This window comes from Harpia harpyja, chromosome 5 (assembly GCF_026419915.1).
Source record: "Harpia harpyja isolate bHarHar1 chromosome 5, bHarHar1 primary haplotype, whole genome shotgun sequence".
NCBI classification, from domain to species: domain Eukaryota; kingdom Metazoa; phylum Chordata; class Aves; order Accipitriformes; family Accipitridae; genus Harpia; species Harpia harpyja.
Genome location: NC_068944.1, coordinates 69,758,126 through 69,783,499, shown reverse-complemented (window position 1 = coordinate 69,783,499; position 25,374 = coordinate 69,758,126). Strand labels below are relative to the sequence as shown.

The 25,374-nt window shown below is 37.9% G+C and overlaps 1 protein-coding gene across 2 annotated transcripts in view; it reads left to right on the top strand.

Moving 5' to 3' along the window:
- ADCY8 (adenylate cyclase 8) overlaps positions 1-25,374 on the top strand; it is a 131,409-nt gene that overhangs the window by 46,236 nt on the left and 59,799 nt on the right. For both annotated transcript variants that reach the window (XM_052788134.1, XM_052788133.1), the window contains exons 3-5: positions 5,432-5,562; positions 8,249-8,360; positions 18,628-18,755. In XM_052788134.1, coding sequence (XP_052644094.1) covers positions 5,432-5,562; positions 8,249-8,360; positions 18,628-18,755 — 371 coding nt within the window. The remainder of the gene's footprint in view (positions 1-5,431; positions 5,563-8,248; positions 8,361-18,627; positions 18,756-25,374) is intronic.

Here is a 25,374-nt window from a genome sequence, read left to right as displayed (position 1 = left end):
TAAAATTAGTACCACCCTCTATGGGGAAACGGAAGGTCTGAGTGGGGCTTTTTAACAGAATAAAGGATGAGTTCACTGCATGATAGCTCACTGCCTGCTTTATATCAGCTATCATTGCCTTGCATCAATTTTTTTCTCTCCCTCCTGAAGGCAGCCCTTGATTTAGTAAAGGTTTGTAGAACAGGTGGATTGAAGATTAGTAGAGTCTCGTTTCTCTCAACTTCCGTGTTAGTATGTTATGCAGGCAGGAGCCCAGGAGAAAGATGCCATCTCAGAGTGGAGCGTTACACACCTCCACTTCAGCAGAAGCTATGAGCAGCATATGTTTTGCCTTCTTAAGTAAACGTACAGTTCACCTCAGCTGGGGCTGCCATCTAGACAAATGAAGGTGTTTATGCACAATGTGTTTTCATTGTAGCTGAGGAATGTTTACTGACTGCTGACTAAGACTGCTCAGAGTGGGAATTCTTCATGATCTTCACTGTGAAAGTTGTAAGTTAGAAAAGATGTTGCCTCCTGTGAATGCTGGGGAGGGGTTCCTTCATTTTTTCAGATGTTTCACGTACGGCTACATTTCACCCACAGCATCTAATCCCCCTGGCATCAAAACCAGAATTTCCATGATTGTTTTGCCTTTCTCTCTCATTCCACCTATTGTCCCTCTTTGCTCTGTCTTGTTCTCTCTGAACAACTTTTTCCCCTCAGGAAGGGACATATCCCACAGCCTGGATAATATTAGTTTATGTTATATCCTCCTAATATCAAGTTGCCTCACAACCACCTCAACAGCAGTTTCTCTGGCAGAAAACAGAAAGTGTATATAACACGTTTAATCTTCCACAAGAAAACTGATAGTACAGGGAGGAACTGAAGCCAGGACCCCTGGGTGCTACGTACTTTGGCACTTGTGAAAAGTAGCCCAGTCTTCCTCTTTAAATATCATCTCACTGGAGCATGCTAAAACAACCATGGGGGTAAGCAACTGCAGCCAGAAAGCAAGCTAAACAGTGCCAAACTAAAATGCCAAGATACTGTTATGGCGATAGGAGAACCTGAAACCTCAGAATCAAAACACTTCCCTTCTGTAAGATTTAGGATTTCAATGCCAAGAAGCATTGTATTTTCTGTGGAGTGCATTTTCATTTGTATTCACTCTATGGTACTCAGTAGGCATGGTTCCCTCCTTACAGCTGGTGCAAGAATTAACCATATTCTTCTAAACCAACCTAAAATGCCTTTTATCCTCATATTTATCCTGAGTGTGACCAATATAGTCCTTTAGGAGACCAAAACTCTTCTGAGGTCTGAGAGGTGAGGTATGAATAGAAGAAAAGACTGCTCCTAATGTAAGGAATAAGTAAGAAATATGCATAGAAAATGCAAATGCTCTGTAAGTTAGGGTCTTCAGCCAAAGTTAAGGCAATAGGAATCAAAGGAAATGGCCATTGCCAAGAAGTGATGGTAAGAATGAATTTTTCACCTGACTGGCTAGAACAGGACACAAAGCAAGACCAGGCTGGCTTAGCTGATTAAAAAAAAATAATCAGAAATTAATGTTAAGATTTGGATTGAGCCTGCCTAGAAATGGTCATAAACAAAACACATCTATTTACGAAGTTTGTGATAACTTAGCTTCACACTAGTAATTAGATTTTATAAGATGGGCTCTGTCCTGCACCAGGACTCCTCTGGAATTGATCTTATGTCCTACTTTGCAGCTCCTTCTCGGTTAAGAACTTCTTGACAACACTGGTGATGAAGTAATTATTTCCTTACAGTTTAAAAGCTTGACTAAGACTTAGCCCTAAAGAGCTGCAATCTATTAGAATTTCTGAACATCTTAAAACTTATAAGGCTATTTCCAGGACTCATGCTTTTTCTCATCAAATTTTTATATGACATTATTTTAAATTACTTATTTTATTCCATATGCATATTTTCAGTAAAGGGATTTTGAAACCTTTGGACATTTTCTTTTCTGAAATTGATTTCCTGTTATCTTTTTGCTCCCACTTCATGTCTGGGTTCAACACTGATCCTAATTCCCAAACTTGCAAAAGGCCGTTCTTAAGGTGTGATGGGTGGGATGCAGTTGGGTGGAGAAAGGGTTTATGGAAATATCTGCCTTTCCTAAGTATGAAAGGGAAGAGTTGGTCTGGAAACCACTTCCATCCCCTGTATGGCTTGGTACTATGTAAGTGCTTTCTCCACAGTAGTATCACTAAACTGCTTTGAAAATACAGGAATAAATTCATACTACACTGTATTTCCTCTGTGGGCATTGCCTGGGAGGACTTTCTTCATTGGTGTCTTCCACCTCTTTACAGTCTCTGTATGTGCCTGATTTGGAAGTTCACATCTGGTTTTCCCTAGACCCATCCTATTCCCCCAAATGTCATCTGAAATCTGGCGATAAGTAGCTTACAGAACTGACATTCTCTTCTTTAGTTCAGTAAGATTTCACTCTTTGCAATCCTGTAAAGCAAAAGATGGTTAATAATTTGGAGCCAGTTCAGTGAAAACCTGCTAGCTTTGCCTCAGAGTGATTTGGAGTGATATATTCCAATACTGGACAAATCTGTTTAATGTGGAAAAGAAAGACTGAGGGCAAGAGGACACAATAACAGTATTTCAGTAGAGAAGGATTGTCACTGAGGTGGCGGCAATCAATGATTATCCATACCCACTTTGAAAGGATAAAAAGAAAGCTTAACTTGCAGAGAAACAGATTTGGGTGGGATACTTGCAAAATCTGCCAAAGCTGTCAAACTGATGAACCACTGAAACAGGGACATTGCAAAATCTCTCAGGGCATGATCTAGAGCTTTTGTGAAAGAAGTCAATAATCTTTTGAGGGCTTGCCTGGCCCTACTTAAATGTGGTTAGTCGTTATATTATGACAGGGTCTGGAAAACAGCATTTTGGGTATATATATATATATATACACTTATACACTAATACTATACATATATGTACACTAATATGCACTGATGTACTGTATATACACACTAATAATAAACTAACATACACTGATACTCTACTAATATACATTAATAATATAAATTCTTAATAAACATGTGCATGTATATATTTATATGTCACTTCAACTAGTTTCAAATATTTACTCTTCCTGAGTGCTTCTGAGACAGAGACAAAACTCATTGGAAATGCTATGTTCTCCAGCCTTCCTCGTAGAGAGGGCCAGTTTGAATGGCTTTATTTAAATTCATTTGCATTGTTCCTAGCTAAATCAGTCAGTCAAGAGACATGCTAGCCCTGAGTCCTGGATGCACAATTTACAAATGCCAGCTCAGGGAGGTCATGCACCTTCCTCCAGAAGCAGAGTACATGACTGGACTTACTGCACGTCAGCAGAAGAGTCAGCCCTTCTCAGAAGAACTGCATAACACATCTATGTGTGTGAAAAGAGCTAAGGGACTCAAATTACAAGTATAACTAAAGAAATGATTTTCATAATTGTGGTGTAGCACCAGAGGGGGGGGGGATGTGTGCTCACAGAGTAGACTTACGTTGCCAGTTCTCTGTGTGATCCAGCAGCTTCTTGGCTAGTCATCTGTATAAATGAGATAACAGACTGGTTGGACACAATGGACTAACTTGGAACCACCCTGACAGCAGGATATTGACTGAACCTTCACAATTAAACATTGATGGACTCTTACAGGAACTGGGAATTTGGGGCAGTTCTAGAAATTCCCAAATGCAACTCCTGCTTTGTCTAGTCCCATTTATATGTTTCGGTGTGTTAATTAATATTCTGGTGGAGTGTCTCATCCAGGACCTTTTCTAGGTGATTCCTGCTGCTGAAATTATTTAATTGTGTATAGATAAGACATTTGTAAATAACCAGTAGAAACTGTCCTTGCAGAAATGGTCTATCGAACTAGTCTTTTGTAGGTAGTTTAGATATTTAAGACATGTTTAATATGTGGTTAAAATATACCAATAGTGATGAATTATGTAGGACTGGGGTTGTCACATGGGATCACAGGCCAGCCAGGTTATAAGAACTGAGCAGAACAGTCATGTGAGGAGTCTCTGCTGACCTAGATGAAGACACTGCCATGAGGACCCTTGCAATGGAGACTCCCGCCACCACCAGCAACCAACTGTACGTTTTAGGAGATTTGAGACTGTATGCGAGCATCACCCTATGCAAACATCCCAATAAATTAGTTTCTTCTTTCTCGACAGGCACTCTGCCATGAATGTCCATACAGTGAATCAGTGAAAGCCTGTCTGCTCCCTTAAGGCCTAAAAGATGGAGCAGGAGCAGGCTGTCATCTGCAGAACAACCCATTCTCCCTACTCTCACATGTGTTTGGGTATGGGAGAAGGCTATATATTCTGTTAACCGTTTTTGTGGCTGCTGCTGTACAGCCCTTACTGTATGACGTGAACAGATGTGAATCCATTATGGGGCAGGGAGATTGTACAAGGTCTTTGGGAAGAAGAATGGTCAGCTCTGGGTCAGCAGAACAGTTCAGCCCACAGTCTGTCCTGGGGGGATCTTCAAAAAAGAGGTGAAGTGGGCCACAAGCCAAATGAGTCATCCTGGAAACCTGCTTCACTAACACATATAAATGCTTATTTCTGAGATTACATATAGAGTTTTCAAGGAACTTTGAAACCCAGTCCCATTTGTCAAAATGATGTAAGCACTTCAATGCCAGACTGTTGAGAAGACTGTGAGATTCCCAAGTCACTTTAAAACTTAGTTCCTGTTAACTATTGTAACCCTATTAATACACAAACTAGTCTATGGCTAAATCTTTCCCATAAAACATTTCTTAGGGGTGCATTAGTTTATATTATCCCTGTCTTTAAACTCTGACAATATGACTAAGCTTTGTCTAAATGCTGTCCTTTTCACTAAGTGAAGAGGAATCAGGTTCCTCTGCACATTTTTTGCTTTGTTTATTCTCCAGCTTTATTATTAATTGTACAGTTTATGAATGCTAAACACACAGTCTGTAAGTTCTGACAAATAAGCAACAATAAAAAAGCTGGTCCTACTTGCTGCTGAGGACTTTCAAATTCCTCTGGCCTATATCTGTTAATCAAACTACCACTGCCTGAAATGCAGTGCTTGATATGTTTGTAAGTGATGTTTAGTGAGAAGCTTGTAATGGAGGTAATAAGTAGGATGGATCTTTAAATAATCAACAAGAAGGTTTAAACATTAGAGGGAAGAATGTCTAGGAAAGGAAGGAGACAGAAGTGTCCATATTCTGGAGTCAGGTTGGTAATGTGAATTATCACAAATGGTCTGAGCTAGAATTTTTAGAGGGGAGGGTCACATCTTAAATTGCCAGTTATCTAGATCTTTAAATAGGGCAGCGCTCAAACAGTTTCCTGTAAAGTACTAATTCAGACAGGTACTGACACTTTGGTTTCCTCTTTGTTTTAGGAACGGCTGGTGCTTTCTGTCTTACCACGGTTTGTAGTCCTGGAAATGATAAATGATATGACCAATGTAGAAGATGAACATTTGCAACACCAGTTTCATAAGATCTACATTCATCGTTATGAGAACGTCAGGTAGGTGGAGGAGGCTTTTTGATGTTTAAGGTCTCAGATACTGCTCAGGGTCTCTTGCTGGAGAGTTTCCCCTCTGGTGCTTTATTTATTTATAAATTAGAAAATTAGTGTACCCTTGTTTAATCCCTGAGCAGATAAGCACTTTGGTGCCTTCTTTTTGGTGCCTACTCATCAAGATGCCTTGGATGCCTTTGCCATGGCAAGACCCATTTGAACTGAACACTGGGCCTGGACCATTTGTGTATTTTTTCACTTTAATTAAGTGGTCAGGGTTGCACAGAAAGGGGAGCCCTGCCTGCATGTGGACACATATTCTGCCACAACCTTCTGGTTGACTCCACATGCTGAGAAATGAGATGAAGACTTGTAAGATGCTCTCAGAGATGTAGACATGTCATGCAGCTCATCTGTTTAGTAGCCATTTCATTCAATCATTCTTATTATCATTTTCCTAATTCCAGTTTCCTTTTTAATTCCCCTCTCAAAATGTTGTCTCTCCTGAAATTAGTGGGAAGGTGATAGTTATCCTATGAGCTGCTATTCAAGGTAATAAGTCCTAACTGTACATTTACACCAGAATGATCAGCTTCCACTCCATGATGTTACAGAACCTCTGAATTTATTTTGGTTCCCAACCATCAGAATGTTTAGCTAAGCCAGTAACATTTTCCACAAGTTTGTCCAAATGCACAAGGGCAAATGATTGAGTCTCCATCACTGAAGGAAGTGAAAAATAAGCATCCTTGGATATGGTGTAAGATGGTTTGCTAGGAAAGCATGTACTTTGCCTTTTGATGAAACCCAAATATAACTTTGTCTGGACAAGTTCAATAAACATAATTTGAACTTCTGCAAAAGAGCAAATTAATTATTTGCTGCTTCTGTGGCCTTTCAGTAGCTCAGACATATTATTTTGTTAAATCTGGTGGAAAGTATCAAGGACCTTTACAAAAGGGTGAATTGCACTAAATTAAAATATCTTCCATTACCCTTTTTCATTCTCAGAGTAAGTGTTGCTGTAGAAGAATCAAAACAAGGAGAAGATGGCCCTTCTATTTGAATGGAAAGGAGTTGTAGTCAGGGTGAAAAGTTGAAACATAATTCATGCTTGAAAGAGATTTAAAATGAAGATTGTCTGTGTTTTAGAGTACAGATACTGGTTGGTTCCCATGTATGCTGCCAGGGACTTTTCAAAACTGGGTTTCACCTTAGTTTTTCTTAAATGTTGAGCACTGAACACTACCTAAACCAATGCTATATGAACCCCTAAAATTAGTATGCAGTTACAGTTGTTTTGTTCTTTTGGTAATGAAAACTAGAAATTAGTTGTTTGAAAATCGTATTTTTATCAATTTAAGCTATTACTAATATTCATTCCTCTTTGCGTAGTTTGGTACTTTACCTTTTAATTTTGTTTTTTCTCACTGGTAAAAATCTTATCCAGTTTGTGAACCCCTTACTTAATCCTCACCCAGACCCTTACCAGTCCATACATTTGAAGATGAATTGAATTATCATTAGTCATATTTTATTGTCCACCTGATTATTACTATATTTATAATTGGTTACATTAGTGATTCTCAGACACTGTCAAATTGTGATCTTGTTTAACACAAATGAAAGACTGTCAGCTACTCAGATTGTAACACCAGTTATTTGTTGACTTTGAAGTGCTAACAAGGTTCATTTGGGTTAATTCCAGTCTATGCCAGCATGATATGTGTCTTTTTGAACATTACTACTTTTTAAAATAGACAATACTTTCCTTTCTTCAGCTGCTAAGTACTGAGCTGTTACATGCTTTGGTCTGGGTGATAGCTTGCACACCACAGACTTTGTGCGTGTATGTTTCTCTATATTCACATGTGCTCATTGTAGGCATAATGAACAACTGAAGTTGCATGGCTAGAAAATTTAGATTGCTGAAATATAGGTTAGAGCTCTGTTTGCAACTAGTTTGTTGACTAAGATCCTACCATAACTTCAGGCACCCAATTTGATGCACCTAAATTTAAAGTACGATCACACCAGGCTCCCTGTGAAGTCAGCAGAAAGAACAAGGAATTATCCAAATAAAGATTCATACTTTAACTCAGGTACTTCTGCCAAGTCCCTAAAATTATATGCAGTAAAGCTGGCCTGAGCCTGGTATATATGAAGACTGTCATGAATCTGTCTGCTGTCTTAGGATTTGAGTCTTGTATGGAACATAGATAAGTAAAGCCTGAAAATCTCACGCAAAATTGAAATCAATGAAGTCAAACACTCTAAAAACCAGCTCTATATAAACCCACCCTCAAAGAACACTGTCAGATACTAACACACAGCTGGATGCCAAGCCTATCTGTTTATACAGCTCTCTATATTATGGGTGCACTATGCCTCAGTCTTCTCTCTGATAAATGGGGACAACTGTGCTTATTAAGGCTTAACTATATCTTCCTGAATGATTTGAAAATCCAAAATTGCATTACACACATTTTTAGCAAAATCCTTTCTCATACTTGCTAGTATTTCTTTAGTCCCTTCAATATTTATATTCAGTACTCCAGAATCTCCAAAAGTCTAGAGCAAAGATAGCATTACTTTAAAATGATCCTTCACTAGTAAATTACTAGAAGGTAACTTAGGACATTCGGTTATCAAAGGAAATAGACTGGAATATTAATACCTCTTCTTTTTTTAGCATTCTTTTTGCAGATGTTAAAGGATTCACCAACCTGTCTACAACTTTGTCAGCCCAGGAGTTGGTCCGAATGCTGAATGAACTCTTTGCCAGATTTGATCGACTAGCACATGTGAGTTAAACACAGTTTATTTGCAAAAGGATATGAAGTCAACTCTGTATTTGGGAGCTTTGGGAAACACCCTCTGATTACTTTGAACAATATTCATCCAGATTTTCCCCACTGGGATTTTTATACAGCCATGGGGTTGGAAGACACTGACAAGTTTTATCACAAGTGACAAGTTCTAATAGCCAATGAAAGCTCAGATAGTCATCAGAACTTCATGCTTCTGTAGTGCTAGACCAAAACAGTGTGAAAGCAGATCACATACCACAGTTTCTAAGGAAGTTTTATAGTTCTGGTCCTTGCTGGAAATGAATTTTTTTTTAAGACCATAGCTTTATTTTGACTTTTCTTCTAAGAACTGAGCAAAGTTAAAAGACCTATTCTTTAAAAGGTCATATAATCAGGCATCACAGTCATTGCAATGGTTAGTTACTAGCAGGTTTTACAATCTTTGGGTTAGAGTCTATCTAACTCAACAACGAAATTAAACACAATAGAGGAATTTTTTACATTAAGCAAATTAGCTGCTACTTCATTAGTACTGATTAGAAAAAAACAAAGCACACAAATACAAGCAGAACACGCTCAATTTTGCTAGGGTTGCATTTTCTTTTCTTCTTTTTTATGTTTCTTTGGTCAAAGTTTTGTTTCATGTGACTATCTTTAGGTGTTAACATCTGAGCTGGATAATAAGGCTGCTAGCATAGGTAATAAAGTACATTTAATGGAGTTTAGCTTATAACTTATCCAACTAAATGTAGGCACCTACTATGGAAAAACAGGAATTACATTCTGAATATCATTGACCATGCTCTCTATTTACTATAAAGGGAGCCTAGAGTGACTTGCTCTACTGTACGCATCTACATCCCGCACTGATTTTTACATATTTCTGGTTCAGGTGTATGGGCTATCTGTGCACGTGTTGCATCAGTAAGGCCCTTGGTGTTGTCTCCTAGCTTGCAAATTAAAGCCAAGAAAGGCAAGACTTCTGTAATTATTCAAAGTTCTTTTGAGTCAGCTACTTTTATCTCAAATAGCAATGTGTTTTCTCATGTACAGTGTGATGCCATAAACCACTGCCTGGACACTGGCAAACTGGTAAATGCAATCTACAGTATTTGTTTTGCAAACAAAAAAAACACATCAACTCTGATCTACATTAAAAACCAAGCAGGATGAAAGAAGTTACCTCAGTTCTGTCTTTTAGAAAGCTTATAGGAGCAATGTCTGCTTTCTTCTTTCATTATCATTAATGATATTTTCTAATCATTCCATAAACTGTATTTAAGCAACAGAGATTTGTATAGAAGGACTAGATCCAATAAAAGAGTTAAGAACAAGGAAGGCATTTACATCTAAAAGTGTAATCCAGACAATCCTCCATCACTTGCCATTTAACCCTGCTTGGTGTTAATATTTTATAGGAACTGAAACTTTTGCTTCTTTAAATGCCCAGAGGTTTCCCCCTTCTCTGTGGTTTGTCATATATCTCCTACTTAAACCTTCTAGAAATCTTTCTGTCATAGTCCTAAACTCATAAATCTTTATGGAGAACACTGAATGTGCCCACATAGGAGTGGGAATACCAAAAATGTAGGTGACTTTATTTTAAAGAAACAGTAATAAATATACCAGTTTGTCTAACATAGCCAAGAATTTCTTACCCTGAAATTTGCAGAGTTTGGGATGAAAGAACTTCTCTGTCTGCAAAACTTCATCATCAGGACAGTCACCTCTCAAATGAATGTCCCAGCCACTAAATTCACGACTTTAGGCTCCTTCATGCATTTTCTTTCCTATTCTGTGAATTTGCTTTTCTCTTCTACACATCATTGACTAGACTAATCCAGTTGTCTAGATCAGTCCTCTGAAAGGCAAAAGACACAGGGAAGAATCACTGCAGAAATTGAACAGATTTGACTACAAGGATTAGAGTGATCTAACCATAACTAATTAAAATTTATTAAAAAGAAAGTAATTTTGATTGTGTTCCTTGTTTGCGGATTCTAAGACTTGGATGTCATGATACCTGCCTGATGTCCTGACAATAGAGATGCCCAACAGCTCTAGAGAGGAACAGAACTCTATGTAGCTTTTGGCGTTTCTGTCCAACCCAAGAAGATGAGCCCTCCCTCTGCACTTTGTAGGAAACCAAGACTCCTCACTCAGGGTTCTGGATTCTTATGGAGGGGCCAGCTGCCTAAAATATAAGGGCTTAAATCTTGTATTGAACTTAACCTTTGCCTTTGGAAAATTTTGGAAGAGGATACTGACTGGTCCATGACCCAAATTTTAAGGACTTTTGATTTACATGGACCTATCAATCTGCCCAACTGATATTGTATGAAGCTTTCACACCTGGCAAAAGTGTATCTTTTGGAAAAATGACTGGTGTTTATCTGAAGGTCCCAGGAGATGGAGTAATACTTGTGTGTCTTGGGAGTCTATTCCAGTGCCTTAACACTCTCACTGTTAATTCAGTATGGCTTGTTTCTCATCTGATTTTTTCTGACTTGGAATTACATCCGTCAATTCTTGCTATGACCTATTTTTCTTAGACAAAAGAACCATCTTGTAGCCACTGATTTTCTCTGGGAATACATTTGTGTGCTTTGATCAAGCCATTTTTCAGGTTTCCTTTTGATGAAAGAAACAGACCAAGCTCATTGTGAGGCTTTTTCTCTGTAAGATTTATTCCTTCAAATAATTTTGGGGACTAGTTTTCTGGACTGCCTCCAATTTTTCAGAATCTCTTTTAAGGCATAGATACTAGTACTCAACCTCCACTTGTGTGGTGGAGGCAGATCATCACCATTCCTCCTAGTCTATCTTTCACTGATCACTGTCCAAAGATCATGTATTTCTGAACATACAATGATGACACTATGGTGCTGAAACATATTATTTTGTTTTTTTATGGTCTTGCTGTCTTGTTATGACTATCATGCCTGCATGGTATTGATCATTCTACCAGTCTTATTCCTTTTGCAAATGTTATTAGCAATGGTTTCATACTTGCATGTAAATCCTTGACATGCCTTTTGGAAAGTGGTCCTTTCAAGACCCCCCTAGAAGTATCTTCCACTAAGGAGGATTACACATTCACATCTAGATTTCAAATCTATCGCTTAACTGGTTCTTAACTTAACTAGAGTTATCATAACTCTTTAAAATAGACATTGTTACTCAAACTCGGGTTTTGCTAAGAATTGTCATCAAAGCAAAGAGGTCAATTGCAGAAAGCTTGAGGCAGTTTCTTTAGATTTTAAGGAAAATCCGTATAAATCCTTATTTTCTTCTAAATAAAAGTAGTATTTTATAATGTCATATAAAGGATTGTTTGATCTGCTCTATCATCTTATATAAATCATATAATATTAAAGACGACACTATTTCACAGCTTACTGAAGAATGTAATTATTTAGCTTAGTTTCTTGTTTCTCTTATTCAGCCTTCCTTTTTCTTGTGCAATGCAGAAGCAATGAGAGCTCTGAGATGTAGTCCAACATCACTGAGACCTAAAGATAAAATCAAGCCATGATATTTTGGTTTAGACACATAACACAAAGACGAACACACAGAAACTCTTAGATTTGAGTTTGGACCCATCCTTAGCATGAAGCATTGATGCTGAAACAGAAATCTCCCCCTAAAAGATTAAAATCCTTGGGTTTCATATAAGAAAAAAATGACTGGCCTGTAAGACACTTCATCTCTTTACAGTCTTATCAGCTTTCATACGATAAACCAGAATAACAGTGCTTCTTACTCAGAGGAACTGTAGATCCTGAATGGAAAATTCACGCTTTAATATGAGCCTTTTTTCTCTTTATGTCACTAGCCTGGTGTTAGCAGGAGAGTTATTTATGTAATGTGAATCACAGGTTGCTTTTGCTTATTAAAGAACTGATGATTTATTTTTTTTCCTGAGAGGTGGTCTTTTCCTTTAACCTTGGTTAAATTCTCTCTTGGGAGACTGCAGACAACCTGTCAAAAATTCCTGCAACAGTGTATTACCAGTCTTACTTGTGACTAGTGTTTCCAGGGGTGGAAACCAGCCTAATGAGCAGGCTCCACAAGAATGCATCATCATATAGCCCTGGTACAATACCTGCACCACCTGGTATCAGAGGGACTAGTGGAGGACATTAAAGGCTCTTTTGTCTCCTCAATAAAGACACTCCTGTTGCAGTGCTTTACTTTTCCTGGCCACGTTTAACCTCTGAGCTGGCAGTGCTTTGTTCTTTTGTGAAATGATCTTCAAGCATATAACCTGCAGGACTCTAGAGACTCCCTAAAACCCCTGTCTGTTTAAACATATATGCCAATAAATAAAGGTGTGAATTTCTTCATGCGTATATGTTTGGGGTACTGTATTAAGAAGCAGAGTTAACTGGATTATGAGTGTACATATGTGATATTTAGTTAATTATAAGGACATTGTATGAATTTATAGTAATGGAAAGGAGTGAATGCTTTTTTTGCAGTGCTTAATTCTAGGGTGTTTTCCCTCCTCACTAATGTCAATAATTAATTGTCTAATACTAGTGAATAAACAACATTATTAAACGAAGTTCTTACTAAAGTTATAGTATTTCAGACGCTAAAGAGCCTAGTAAATCATCAAAAGTCCTGAACAGTCAAATAAAACCCCAGTCCGCAAAACACTTTTAGAAGTGATAGTCTACAGGCATTTTATGAAAAAAATCAGATTAAAATGACAGATTAAATAAAATTTCAGTTTCAAAATTTCTTGATGATTTAGGAACTAAGAGTTAGCTAAATCCAAACCTAAAAAAACCCCACCCACTTTGTTGACTAAATTGGGATTTGAATGAAATTTAAGCTTCACAAGTATATTCTTGAGAAATGTCCACCTCACCCTTTATATATCTGCAGTCCTAGAAATTCCTAAGGGGCAGAATTTCCATCCAGAATTGCTCCTGCCTTAGCAGGAAAGAAACATACCTTGAATCTTTTGAACAGGGATTTCTGTGCCTAAAAACACTTATGGCATAATCTACTAATTAACACTAGCTGGCAAGGATGGTTGCTCATCAGACACAACAGCCACAGCTGTTTTTCTTCTACAGTGTGGCAAGAGGCAGAAGTGTTGATATATATTAGAAAACTCAAGCAGGAATGTGCCTCAGTTCCTTCTGCAGCATGAGAGACCCCAAACCCATATTTTCCATCAGCCTGGAGAAGTCCTAACCACTCTGCTATAGGCTGTTCTAAAAAAAGAAAGCATTCCTTACATGCTCTGGTAAATTATGTAAAAGGAATTTAATATAAGGCTATGTTTAAGTATTCCCTGGTCCAGGCAGACGATGAAAGATTGCCTCATTTTTTCCTTTATGTGTATAAAAAATAGAAACAGGCCTTGCAAGCGTGACCCAAATCTGGTCCTCCTTTTTGCCTTCATCACCGGACTCAAGAACTTCCCTCCATCTGGCTCTGCCAAGGTCCCAGCTCTGTTTTCCAAAGTGACAGAGCTGCAATAGGAGGAATTTGGATGGACTTCTCTCCCCAGCCCACCCCAAAACAGCCTGCTGATTAAGAGCTTTGGCCTAGACCCCATTCGTGCTGAGAAAGGCCTTTTATCTAGGTTTCCTATACCTTTGGCAAATGTTTCGAGAACTGAGCTATTGTACACAAAGGCCAAGTCCCTGCCTCCTCCCACTCTGGCCTCCTTTTCAAAGGAGATTTACGTGTGTGATTTCTTTGTTCTGCAGTTCAGCCTCAGTAATTTCTCATCCACAATGTTCTAAATTTTTAGCTTGAAATTATAAAAATTGCGAATGTGGACTTTTCTGTTGGCTGTTCACTAGCCTACGGGATTCCCTTCAAAAGTAGGTGAAGTGATTAATTCACCACAGGCAGAATTGAAAAAGTGGTGTAACTTATAAAACACAATCACTTTTTTCCCCTCATCAGAAATTTAGCCCAAGGAAACAAGAAATATTGATGGAGTTTCTGACTCTGTCTTTCAGTAACTTGATATTTGAGCAACTCATTTCTCCAGCTCCACTTTATGCCAATTTGCTTTGCTTCCTTTCCAGTCACTAAGGGTGTATTTAATAAACTTAAACATAAATCATTCACATGTATGAGGTAATTATTTATAAAAAATCTGCATATTTTCTTTTGCTCTGGATTAAGGTGATTTGGAAAAAGATTTCTTATCAATTGCCACTGAATTAATCTAGAATTATTATTAATAGTTGAGTGTCTGAATCTGCTCAATATCCCCAGGCAAAATTGCTACTAATTTCCATTGATCTTGGCAGAATCAGACCCCTTAATCTTTCACTTGTAGCAAATGAGAAGCTGCAAATAAGGGGAAAAAAAGCCCGTATCTGTGACATGCTGAGAAATTAACTGATACCTTCAGTAAATGTCATTAATGAGTGAGTATGGGGAAGGATGTGAGGCTGATGGATACCGATGTGAATGTCTTTATAATATCAGCTGTCATTTACATGCCCAAGGACAACTTTTGGAATTGCTTATGGGAAGGGGAAGAGGAATAGAATAAAAAAAAGATCATAATAGCCTCACAACAGTGTAAGGATTTAACACTGTAGTGTAATATTTGCTGCATCAGAGTTCCTGTATGGCCATTTTCTGTTTAAATAATTTACTAATTTTACAGTTTCTTCATAGATGTTTATATCTTTCATTCATTTTCATATAATATCAACTTGCAACTCTTAGATACCATTGCAGTGAGATGATTTTAGGAAGTGGGCTTGAGCTCCAGAGTATGAGCAAAATCTTGAATGCTATTATTATCATTTTATAACACTGAAAAGTAGGTACACCCTTACAAAACTCAGTCTCCTATTTACAACTACAGCATGGCTACCCACATTAGCCATGAATCTAACCTTAATGTACTTACATAATGCTATGACATTATACAACCAGCCTGACAAAGCATTGAGTCTAAACTGTAGATGTGATTAAACTGCAGAGTTATCAGAAGGAATCTCAGGAGACCACACAGTCCTCCTCTGCCAAAGGCAGATACCATTAGCCCTCTGTCCTTCCTGGCAGTTGTTGAATTATCTTCTTCTGGGTGAAACATTTCCGGTGATAAAAAATCCACAGTTTACTTTTGAAACAGGTGTGATGGGAATAATAAGGGAAGAATAAAAAGGGTAAGGACAATATAGTCAGACTGCAACACAGTTCCTGCTTAACAGTCATAATGATTTGACTAACAGGAAAAATAAGGAAGACAAAGAGTCATTTAAGTGCTCCTTGTGGCTTCTTGTGCCAATAGAGACACCCTGCCCGGTCCTTGTGTCGCTCCAGAGGGACATATGTCTTATGTCATGTCTGTTAGTCCTGTGTGGGTGCCTCACATACCCAGGGGTCTTACCAATGCACCATAAGCTTATGCATAGACAACTGAGCTGAAGCCCAGCCAACTGCTTTAACTGTGAACTGAATCGGTCCCTAGGCTTCACTGGCTGCATTGCCTGGCTCTCTTTTGACTGTAACAGCAGCCTTAACTGCTGGCTGACATATGGACACATATATGTAGTTTCTGTTTGGATATCTCACTCTGTAGATGACTTCCTGAGCTTTGGCAAATGAGTGTAGAGGTGATGTATCATGACAAGTAAAAGCATACATTTGTGTGCAGCTGAATGGATTTTCTGTGTCACACACATGCACTCATATTTGCATACACCAAACCCTCATTAGCAGGTCTTGTTATGCATTAAGATTCTTCTTTCTTATTCTTATAAAAATCACATCTTTTTGGAGCGGTCTGCCTTGTTCTGATTTTTTGGCAAATAAGGACACATGCAGCCAGGTGACAGAGGTCTCATCTGTCTTTAATGGAATAAGCACTTCGGCCAGTTATAATGAATCATTAAGAACCAAACAGCTGAGTTTTTTTCTGCTGCAGACTACTTTATCTGTGCTGAATTAGATGCTCACTTAATAGGGGATTCCCACATCATCAGATAGGCAGGTACTACAGGTGCAAGAATCTATGACAAATATTACATGTAAAAATGTGGTTATAATACTAAAATATGATATTACTTGACATATGTCTGTCTTTTCCTGGAAATTGACTGGTTTTCCTTTTTTTTTTCCTCTATTATACTATGAGTTTATCAGTTGTAATGTATTTGTAGTGGGTCTGAATGGAGTTAAAAGTGCTGCCTTTTCCTTTACTCCACCTCAGTCAAACTGATATGATGTTATAAATGCTCCTTTTACTTTGTAGATGTAAAAGCAAATGTCAGTTAGAATATGAATCAATTGAATGGCACTATTGGAAAAGCCAAAGAACTTTAGAATCTGTGTTTTACAATATCTTTATCTGTGCATTTTGTCTAACCAGGGAACACAGAGAGAAGCTTAGGGAAGCTGACTAACAGTTTGACATGCACTGATTCATGCCATTGAGTCCTCGCTACTTGTTGATTAATGTTTTATAATTTCACTCTATAGAAAAAAAATTAGGTGTAGAGTTCTGTAAAATTGAATCTCTAATTCTTTCCATTGAAGAGGAAACATGTAAAAAATTAATGTTTTGGTTGATTTTAGGATGTACAATTTCAGCTGCAACCATATGAAAAATACCTAATGTTTGCTTCTGTGGGTCTGCAGAGGGATTGAAGAGAAGGGGACAAGGAAAGAGGATTGTTACATATGATTTTTGACATTTTAGAAGTCTGACTTGAGTCGAGAATTTCCTTGTGAAACTTGGGCAGCTAGGCATTGAACTCTGAGAGCCAGCAATGGTATTAGCCAGAGACTTAGCCAAAGCTTCAAACACAGTCAGCTCCTACTGATGGTTTAAGGAGATTTCAGGGTGAATCAGCTTACTTTGGCCCTATGCCCAGAGCAGATTTTACCCTCGCTGGCATGCTTAAAGCTTCAGCTGACTTCTGCAAAAGCTTTGGGTACAAGTGTGCATGTTCCCTGTGCCGCTCTAGGATTTGTAAAGACTTGTCTGTGGTTGACTACAAAGCTTCATTCTTCCTAGGCAAAATCTTGAATAATAACCTGGAGTCCCATTCATTTGGCCAGTACTCAATTCCTGAGGCACAGTCAGCGTTCACATTTGTACTTATATTCTACTTAAAGTTGTCTCTTCCCCAGTGGCTTTAGTGTATCCCTGCTCCTTTGATTAGTGCAGCCTCCACCACAGGTTGCCAGAGAGAAAGAGAAGAGAAAAGCTGAAATAAATACCACAGGGCAAATTTTGCTATCATCTAATGAACCAGTTTTACAAATCATTATCCTATTCCCCAGTAATGACTGGTCTTCATTTTAATGTTCTGTCATTGGAGCCTTTACTGATTGAGTGCTAATACTGCACTTATTATTTCAAACACTTCCCTGACTCAACTTACTACCTGCCTCTAGACACTTGCAACTCTGTCCTCAAATTATTATGGTCTCTGTTCCTGTGCACTGATTGTCTCCCGTGAGTGCGAAGCCAGCAGAATACATTGGGCAAGTTTACAGCTAACCTTGGGCTTACTTGTTTTGCTTGTCTGGGAACTGCAAAAGTTTCAGCAACCCAGGTATTTCTGCTCGCTAGAAAAGGATCTGCTAAAATAATGATCCAATCACACAGTAATATGCTGTTTCAATATATAAGGATACTGTTACCATGTATTTAAGAAATTAAATACAGTATTTGCTCCTAGGGTAAAGGATGTCTCTAGCTGGATGCCAAATAAACGTCATTTCTCCACAGTACAACTCTAATGCAAGACACCTTCTTTGATATCCTTGGCATGCAGATACTTGATCGGATCCCATAGCTGTTGGGAATGCTTGAGTGTGACAGTGGAAACGTTAGGTGGGAAAGGATTATCAGTTGGAGAAAGAGGTTTTTCATTTATTTCTGGTGTAAAAAGGGGGCAGAAAGGATGCCCTGGAGAAATATAGTCTAAAATGGGTTATTCATTATCTCAGCTGGCGTTTCTGAATCCTTGGCCTAGCTTCCAGCTTAACTCTGATGAAACCCTTCTCACCATCAGCAAGGACATCTCTGACTAACATGACACAAAAATCACGATATCCTTTTTTACTGAAAATGTAAAGGTCTTTTATTTCAAAAATGAAATAAACCAAGATTGTACTAATCACAAGCAGGAAACATCCAGCAACAAGTTTGTTTGTTTTTTTTTTTTTAGTACATTTTTCAACCACTTTAACATTCACCTTAAAATTATGAAAAAATAACTCCAAATCTTTTCTTTCTCTTTGATACATTTACATATAGGAACATCATTGTCTCAGAATAAAGATCTTGGGGGACTGTTACTACTGTGTGTCAGGGCTCCCAGAACCTCGCCAGGACCATGCACACTGCTGTGTTGAAATGGGGCTCAGCATGATCAAAACTATCAGGTGATGCTTTTTTTTTCCTTCTTCTTGTTTCATCATTTCTGACAGTGTCCTGAACTTCTTATCTGAGAATGCTATTACTAGACAAGTAATTCCTATGGTGGTTCAGAGACCTCAGGATTATCACTGTGAAAAGGGCAGGACTTTTTCAATCCATATAATGTGTGGGAATGGACACTAAATGCATTTTATTAACCTGTGCTGCTTCAGAACATGTAACACAATAGCTCTGTGTGCATTGCAAGTGATAGGTTTCACAGTCCTTAACAGTTCTCACTTGGTACTGTTGTCACTTTTAAGAGGAGGTTGAGGAGGATGAGACTGAATTGCTTCCTATAAACCCTTCAATAAAATAAAACAACAATATAAACACTAAATAGACAGCTCTGGCAATACTATAGCTTGAAAAGTAGCTCAGAGACAAACTCGTAAGCCCTAAGATTTGCCAGATGAGCAAATTAACTTCTTAAATTAGGTTGGTGCTTAAATCCACAAGTGCTGGAAGTGTTTTACTTAAGGGATGTGTCCCATCATGTAAATATATAGTTGTGTTGCTGATAGTTATTGTATTTTGATGCAATTAGGATTAATAATAATGTTTTGGCAGTCCATTATAGAGCTAGTCCAATGGTTTACCATGACAGTGGCTGACATCTGATGCTCTAAGAGAGGTTTTCTCCATCTTTTTTATCCTCTATATCAATGTTGCTGAGTTCCCCTTCTCGAAATCCTTCTTCCGTTGCTGTCTTCCCTAGAACAGTGTTGCCTAACCCGAGCACTCTCCTCTTTCCATGGATGTTTTGCTGTCCAATCTCTTTGTCTGCTTGTTTTCCAGACTGTTTTGCCCCTTTAATCTGAGCATGTCTCATTACATACAGCAGACAGTTAATGCATACTGCAGCTACGTTACTGAGATCTTAACAGAGAGAGAATTTGACAAAAAATAATTCATAGAAAATGTAGCTGAATAATGATTATGTAACAATGATCTCTAAGAAGGTTGGATTCAATTGTCACAGACTAAATGTTGCACAAAGTAATCAATATTTTGCTTCTGGAATCCCCACAGTGGAAGTGAAACATAAATTAGAGAACACAGAGATGAAAAAATCTACCAGCATTGTTAAAAATTCTTGGAAACACACATCAAATCATTTGCATTTGCTTGGTAATACCATCTGCAGCAAACCCATTGTAAGTAATGTTTCTTCTGAGATAGTAAATTTCTCTGAATCTCCTTACACATGTGGAAGTCTCTAACACCCTGGTGCTATTTTATGAACCAGGTCTCAAAGACAGTAATCCAGTAGAAATGGTACTGTATTTTTAGTATCTTAAATGACAGTTATATTCAGTGGGAGCTGGGAAAAAAAAGTCTATTAGGACTTGAATCATCCCAGGCTAATTCAGTTGAGATTGCCTCCAATTTATTTGATAATCCCAGTATCTGAATTTCTGGCCATTCAATGAGCATGATTTTGTCCCCAGGCTTTTCTGTTCAGAGTGTAGGAGCCTTATGTTACTTATCTTAACATGTGCTCGTATAATTCACAGGGAGGACCAGTCCTTCCATGGAATATTACAAATACTTCAGTCCACATTTCTGAGAGAATTTGGAGTTATCTACAGTCTATTAATTAGAACTTAAATTAGTAGATATCTCTCACAGTTAAAATGAAAAAAATAAATCTTCTTTAGAAAACTGAGTTTCTACTATATTGGTCACTGCAGAATTTGATCAGATCTAAAACCTGCTAGAAATGACATTTTGAGGATTATAAGTTTTTGAATCTTCATCCGAGGATTTCACATATTAAATATTTTCATGTCCAAAATAATAGTGAGATGATCCAAGATATGCGAAACCATCATTCGGACTTCACGGTTACATTGAAGCTGTATAGATGAACTCAAAGCCTTCTTCAAACCAGAGGACATGTCATGGTTTAACCCCAGCCAGCAACTAGGCACCACGCAGCCACTCGCTCACTTCCCCCCATCCAGTGGGATGGGGGAGAGAATAGGAAAAAAAGTAAAACTCATGGGTTGAGATAAAGACAGTTTAATAGGACAGAAAGGAAGGAAGTAATAATAATGATAATGATAATAATAATAAATGAAAATAATAATAATAAAAGAATTAGAATATAAAACCCAAGTGGTGCACAATGCAATTGTTCACTACTTGCCGACCAATGCCCAGTTAGTTCCCCAGCAGCAATCCCCCCCCAGCCAGCTCCCCCCAGTTTATATACTGGGCATGACATCACATGGTATGGAATATCCCTTTGGCCTGTTTGGGTCAGCTGTCCTGGCTGTGTCCCCTCCCAACTTCTTGTGCCCCTCCAGCCTTTCTGTTGGCTGGGCATGAGAAGCTGAAAAATCCTTGACTTAGTCTAAACACTACTTAGGAACAACTGAAACCCTCAGTGTGTTATCAACATCATTCTCATACTAAATCCAAAACATAACACTATACCAGCTGCTAGGAAGACAATTAACTCTATCCCAGCTAAAATCAGGACAGGGTGTTTACAGAAAACTTCCAAAAATTTCACTACTCATAAAGCCTACATGAACAGTTGTTTCTTCTCCCTCTTGCAGAGTTATGTCTTAGCTTTTAAATCTTAGCTATATTTTAGCTCAAGCACTTAGTCTAGCTTAAGAATTAGACATTAAAACAAAACCCAGGATTTATGTTACAGCATCCCACCTATAATTGGGATTTAGGCACCTAAATTGTGGAGAGCAATCCAGGTACTTTTATAGCTCCTGATTCTTGTACCGGCTTAAGTTGTTTATGCAATTAATGTAGAAGGAAGTTTTAAATTAGGCAAACCAGATTTTCCCCTGCAGGTCCTCCAAGATTCCTGTTCTCTCCATTGATAACAGGTAGTTGGTAACATTGCAAGGATCAGTACCAACACTTCTTGTGAGGTGGTGCCCAAAAATCTACCATTTCAGGGTACCATTACTGAATTTTCCTTCTAGTCTTTTAGATGACTGCATGGTCACTGGGAATTGAACAAGCATGTCAAATCTATTCATTACACAACATGTAAAATAAATCTACATGGACAGATTAACTCACAAGGGACTTCTCAGTGTTTTCATGCAGCTCGTATCCATACAGCTAAAGTATTAATGTAATGTTAATTGAGATTCTACAACTTGATATTATGCTCATATACCAAGGATCTAGAATTGAGTCTTGCTGCTCCACTTGTCTCTTTGCAGATGTACAGAACTGTTCAGAACTCAACAAAACACTCCAAGATCATTATTTTCTCTGTAATGATCTTTTGCATCACTGTGTCTTGTTATAAATCTTAGAAAAGAAAAATTATTATTGTTATTCCACACTGTCTTCTTGTACTTTGCTCCCTTAACCATTGAGTACAATTGAACTACAACTTTCAGCCATGGGAAGATTCCATGAAATCTGATATTTACTCTAAAACAAGGAAGCTTTGCCCCATCACATTTGTGCATAAGCAAGGGTCCTAACTCCAGCTGTCTTGCAAAACCCAACCTCCCATAAACTCTCTTTAGCTGCAGTTGGAAATGCAAATTAAAATAAAAAGAATAAGCTCTACATTTATTCAGCTGGCTCTCATATCTTTTCACATGCAGCATAACTCTTCCTGTAATACAATTTTATTGTATTAATGACTTTCTGTACTGACAGTTGAGAGAAATGAGATACTATGGAATATTTAGTTATCAGATGATAATGTTTCATTTTAACAGTTATCACCCAAGCTAAATGGGTGTCAGAGATAACACTCAGAGAAACTAACTCTGCAGTTGCTCTTGCCTATAAGAAAGAGCAGCCATCTTATCTTTATCTTTATGTCTATATGGGGAGGGAAAGATTTGTAGGAAGAAAGCAGTCATCAGCATTTTCATTGCGTGTTAGTGAAATTCCAAAGCCATGCTGGAGTGCCAGATGGATGGGATATGTGATAAAATTCAAGATGAGGATATCTATTTGCTGACAGTCAAATATGGAACATGAGCTTAAGATCTAACAATAAAATGAAGTTAGATCTGGTGAGACAATAGTTCCCTCAAATATATTAAGATGGATGTAAAATAGATAAGAGAAAGATACAGTACATAAAAGTAATTCTGAACTGACATAATTTCTAAATATCACATTATGCTCCAGAAAGAGATTAGCATGCTTGTTCATTGGGTTTTCCATTCTTTGGGTAGGGCTGTGAGGAGAGGGATAGCTACATAGAGCATAGTGAGGAAAGTTCAGAGGGAAAGTGTGGTAAAGGAGAAAGGAGAGGAAGCGTGAAAGAAAGTTGAAGTAGAGGAAGAACTGTGAAGAGAGGTGAAGGAAATAATCTTAAAGAGGAGAGAGTACTTCCAAAGTGCAAATTATAGAGCATAGTCTGTCAATGTCAAGACCAAGATAAGAATAATGAATCTTGGTGTGGTGGCCTCATTTTAAAAAGCTTGTTAAACATTTTTATAAGACTGCAGGGAAAAGTCACAAAAATAATTTGTGAAGCAGAAGTGCTTTTAAAATAAGAGAATTATGAGGCTTGATCTGTTTAGCTGAGAAAAAAAAAAAGGATTGAGAAGTTATCTGGTAGTAGCACGTAAAAATTTTTATGGGCAGAAAACACTATTTAAAAATGGGTGATGGTATTACTAAGAGAAGTGATGGCTTTTCTGTTCCTCAGTGTTTTCAGATCAAAACTGGGTTTCTTCCTAGAGTAAATACTTCCATCAGGCACAAGTTACTGGAATACAAATAAGCCCGAGTGGGTAAAATGTACCAGCCTGTGTGGCACAGAGTATCAAGGTGGACAATGTAACAGTCTCTTTGACAGGAGCTGTCTCCAGGGGTTGAAGGCTGCTGCTTTCACCACCACCTTCTCAAATGTCCTTATTCCAAAAATCTCTGTGAGTGGGAAGAGAGGGGGGAGGGAGATTGTGTGAGGCCCAGCTCCTCAGGGACTCATTCACATGGTATAACGATGGAAATCCCACAACAATCCACATAACTGTGGAAATTCAAACAAACCTTTTTGCTGGCATATTTGTTTGGTAAATCAAGGAGTTCTTAGTGTTTTCATCTCTTGGATTATTTCCCACTAAAATACCAGCTGAAAGAGTAATTATTATGACAGAAAAAATAGTCCCAGCATACAATGTAAGCTAAACTACGGAAATTAGATAACAGCTTGTCCTCATTAAAAGTCTGTAATTAACTACTAATATTAACATCAATTTATGAGAGAGGAAGAAAAAAGAAAACTAAACAAAAAATTCACACACACACACAAAAATCCCCAAAATACCACAATGATTTCAGATGATCTCACTGACTGACCTGGCAGGTTTCCTGCCTTTAGCACGAAAAACTGATTTTAACTTCATCTGTTGGGTATTAAAAAAAATCATGAAATGATCAATGCTTGTTAAAGAATTTACTCAGGCAATGAAGCAGCCAGGAATTGCTTTCATATTCCATGATTAATAAATCATTATTTAATTATATGATTATGTAATAATATAATTGATCCAGTTCTGGACTCCTTCCACAGATTATTTCTTCGATAATGTACAAGGAGCAGCCTACAAGGGAATGAGGCCTGATTCACGGAAGACAGAGTAATGCTTCACAAAACCAAAAACTATTGCTTACCTTCATTTCTGTGTGGTGGTGGAAAGGGGCATTGCAAGATAGTCACAAGTTCAGCCAGTGCTTTTCAGACAGGCCACAGAGTGAATAAGTTTCACACTGGAACTTGATCACATCACCACCTCCACGTGTCCATTTCAGCCACTGACTGCGAATGAACAGAGTGTCAGGACACTGTATCTTTTCCTGTTTTTGCTGTTGGGTGACTATATGAATTGAATTAGGTAGAGATTAATAGGTTCCTGTACCTCTGAGACCTCTTTTCTTTGAACGTGCCACCAAATACAATCAAAGCTATATTGGCAAGATGGCATAGAAATGTTTATATAGCTTTTTATAACATAGTTTTCAAATGAAAAAGCAGACTTGTGATAATATTGTTTGTAGTCCCTTGTGCTATATTAGTTTCCTGCCTCTCAGAACAGATAGACATAAAAACCAGGAATACAGCAGTGGTTTAACTCTGTCTGTGTTGCTATAGTATCCATCTGAACTCAGAGCAAGTCAATTATATTAATGATAAATCTGATGATACGAAACTTCTCCAGATAATAGTTTCTGCTGACATTGGAATCCAGCTCGAATTCCAAGGTAAACTCACCCTGGAGCTATATTAAACTGGCTTCTTGGAATAATATCTACCTTAAATTGTAAATTCAATGCTGTGTAAAGTCCATCTACAAAGTGTTACATCCTGTGAGTCATAGTACCTGAACTGTATTCTTCGAAATGTTCGGTAGTTTAGTGCATCCTGTTACCTAAGTTTTTAAGAATAATGGACATCTCCTTCACAAACATGACATGGTTCCCAGAGTCACACCAAAAAGAGCACTTACCTCAGTTCACCTACTACCCTCTCATGTCAGCAACAAAAAGCATTTGAGTTCATTTAGGAAATTCCACAAATCTGTTAAGTTTAACCAAAAAGTTCTCTATGTAATTGAACCTTAGGATCATAGG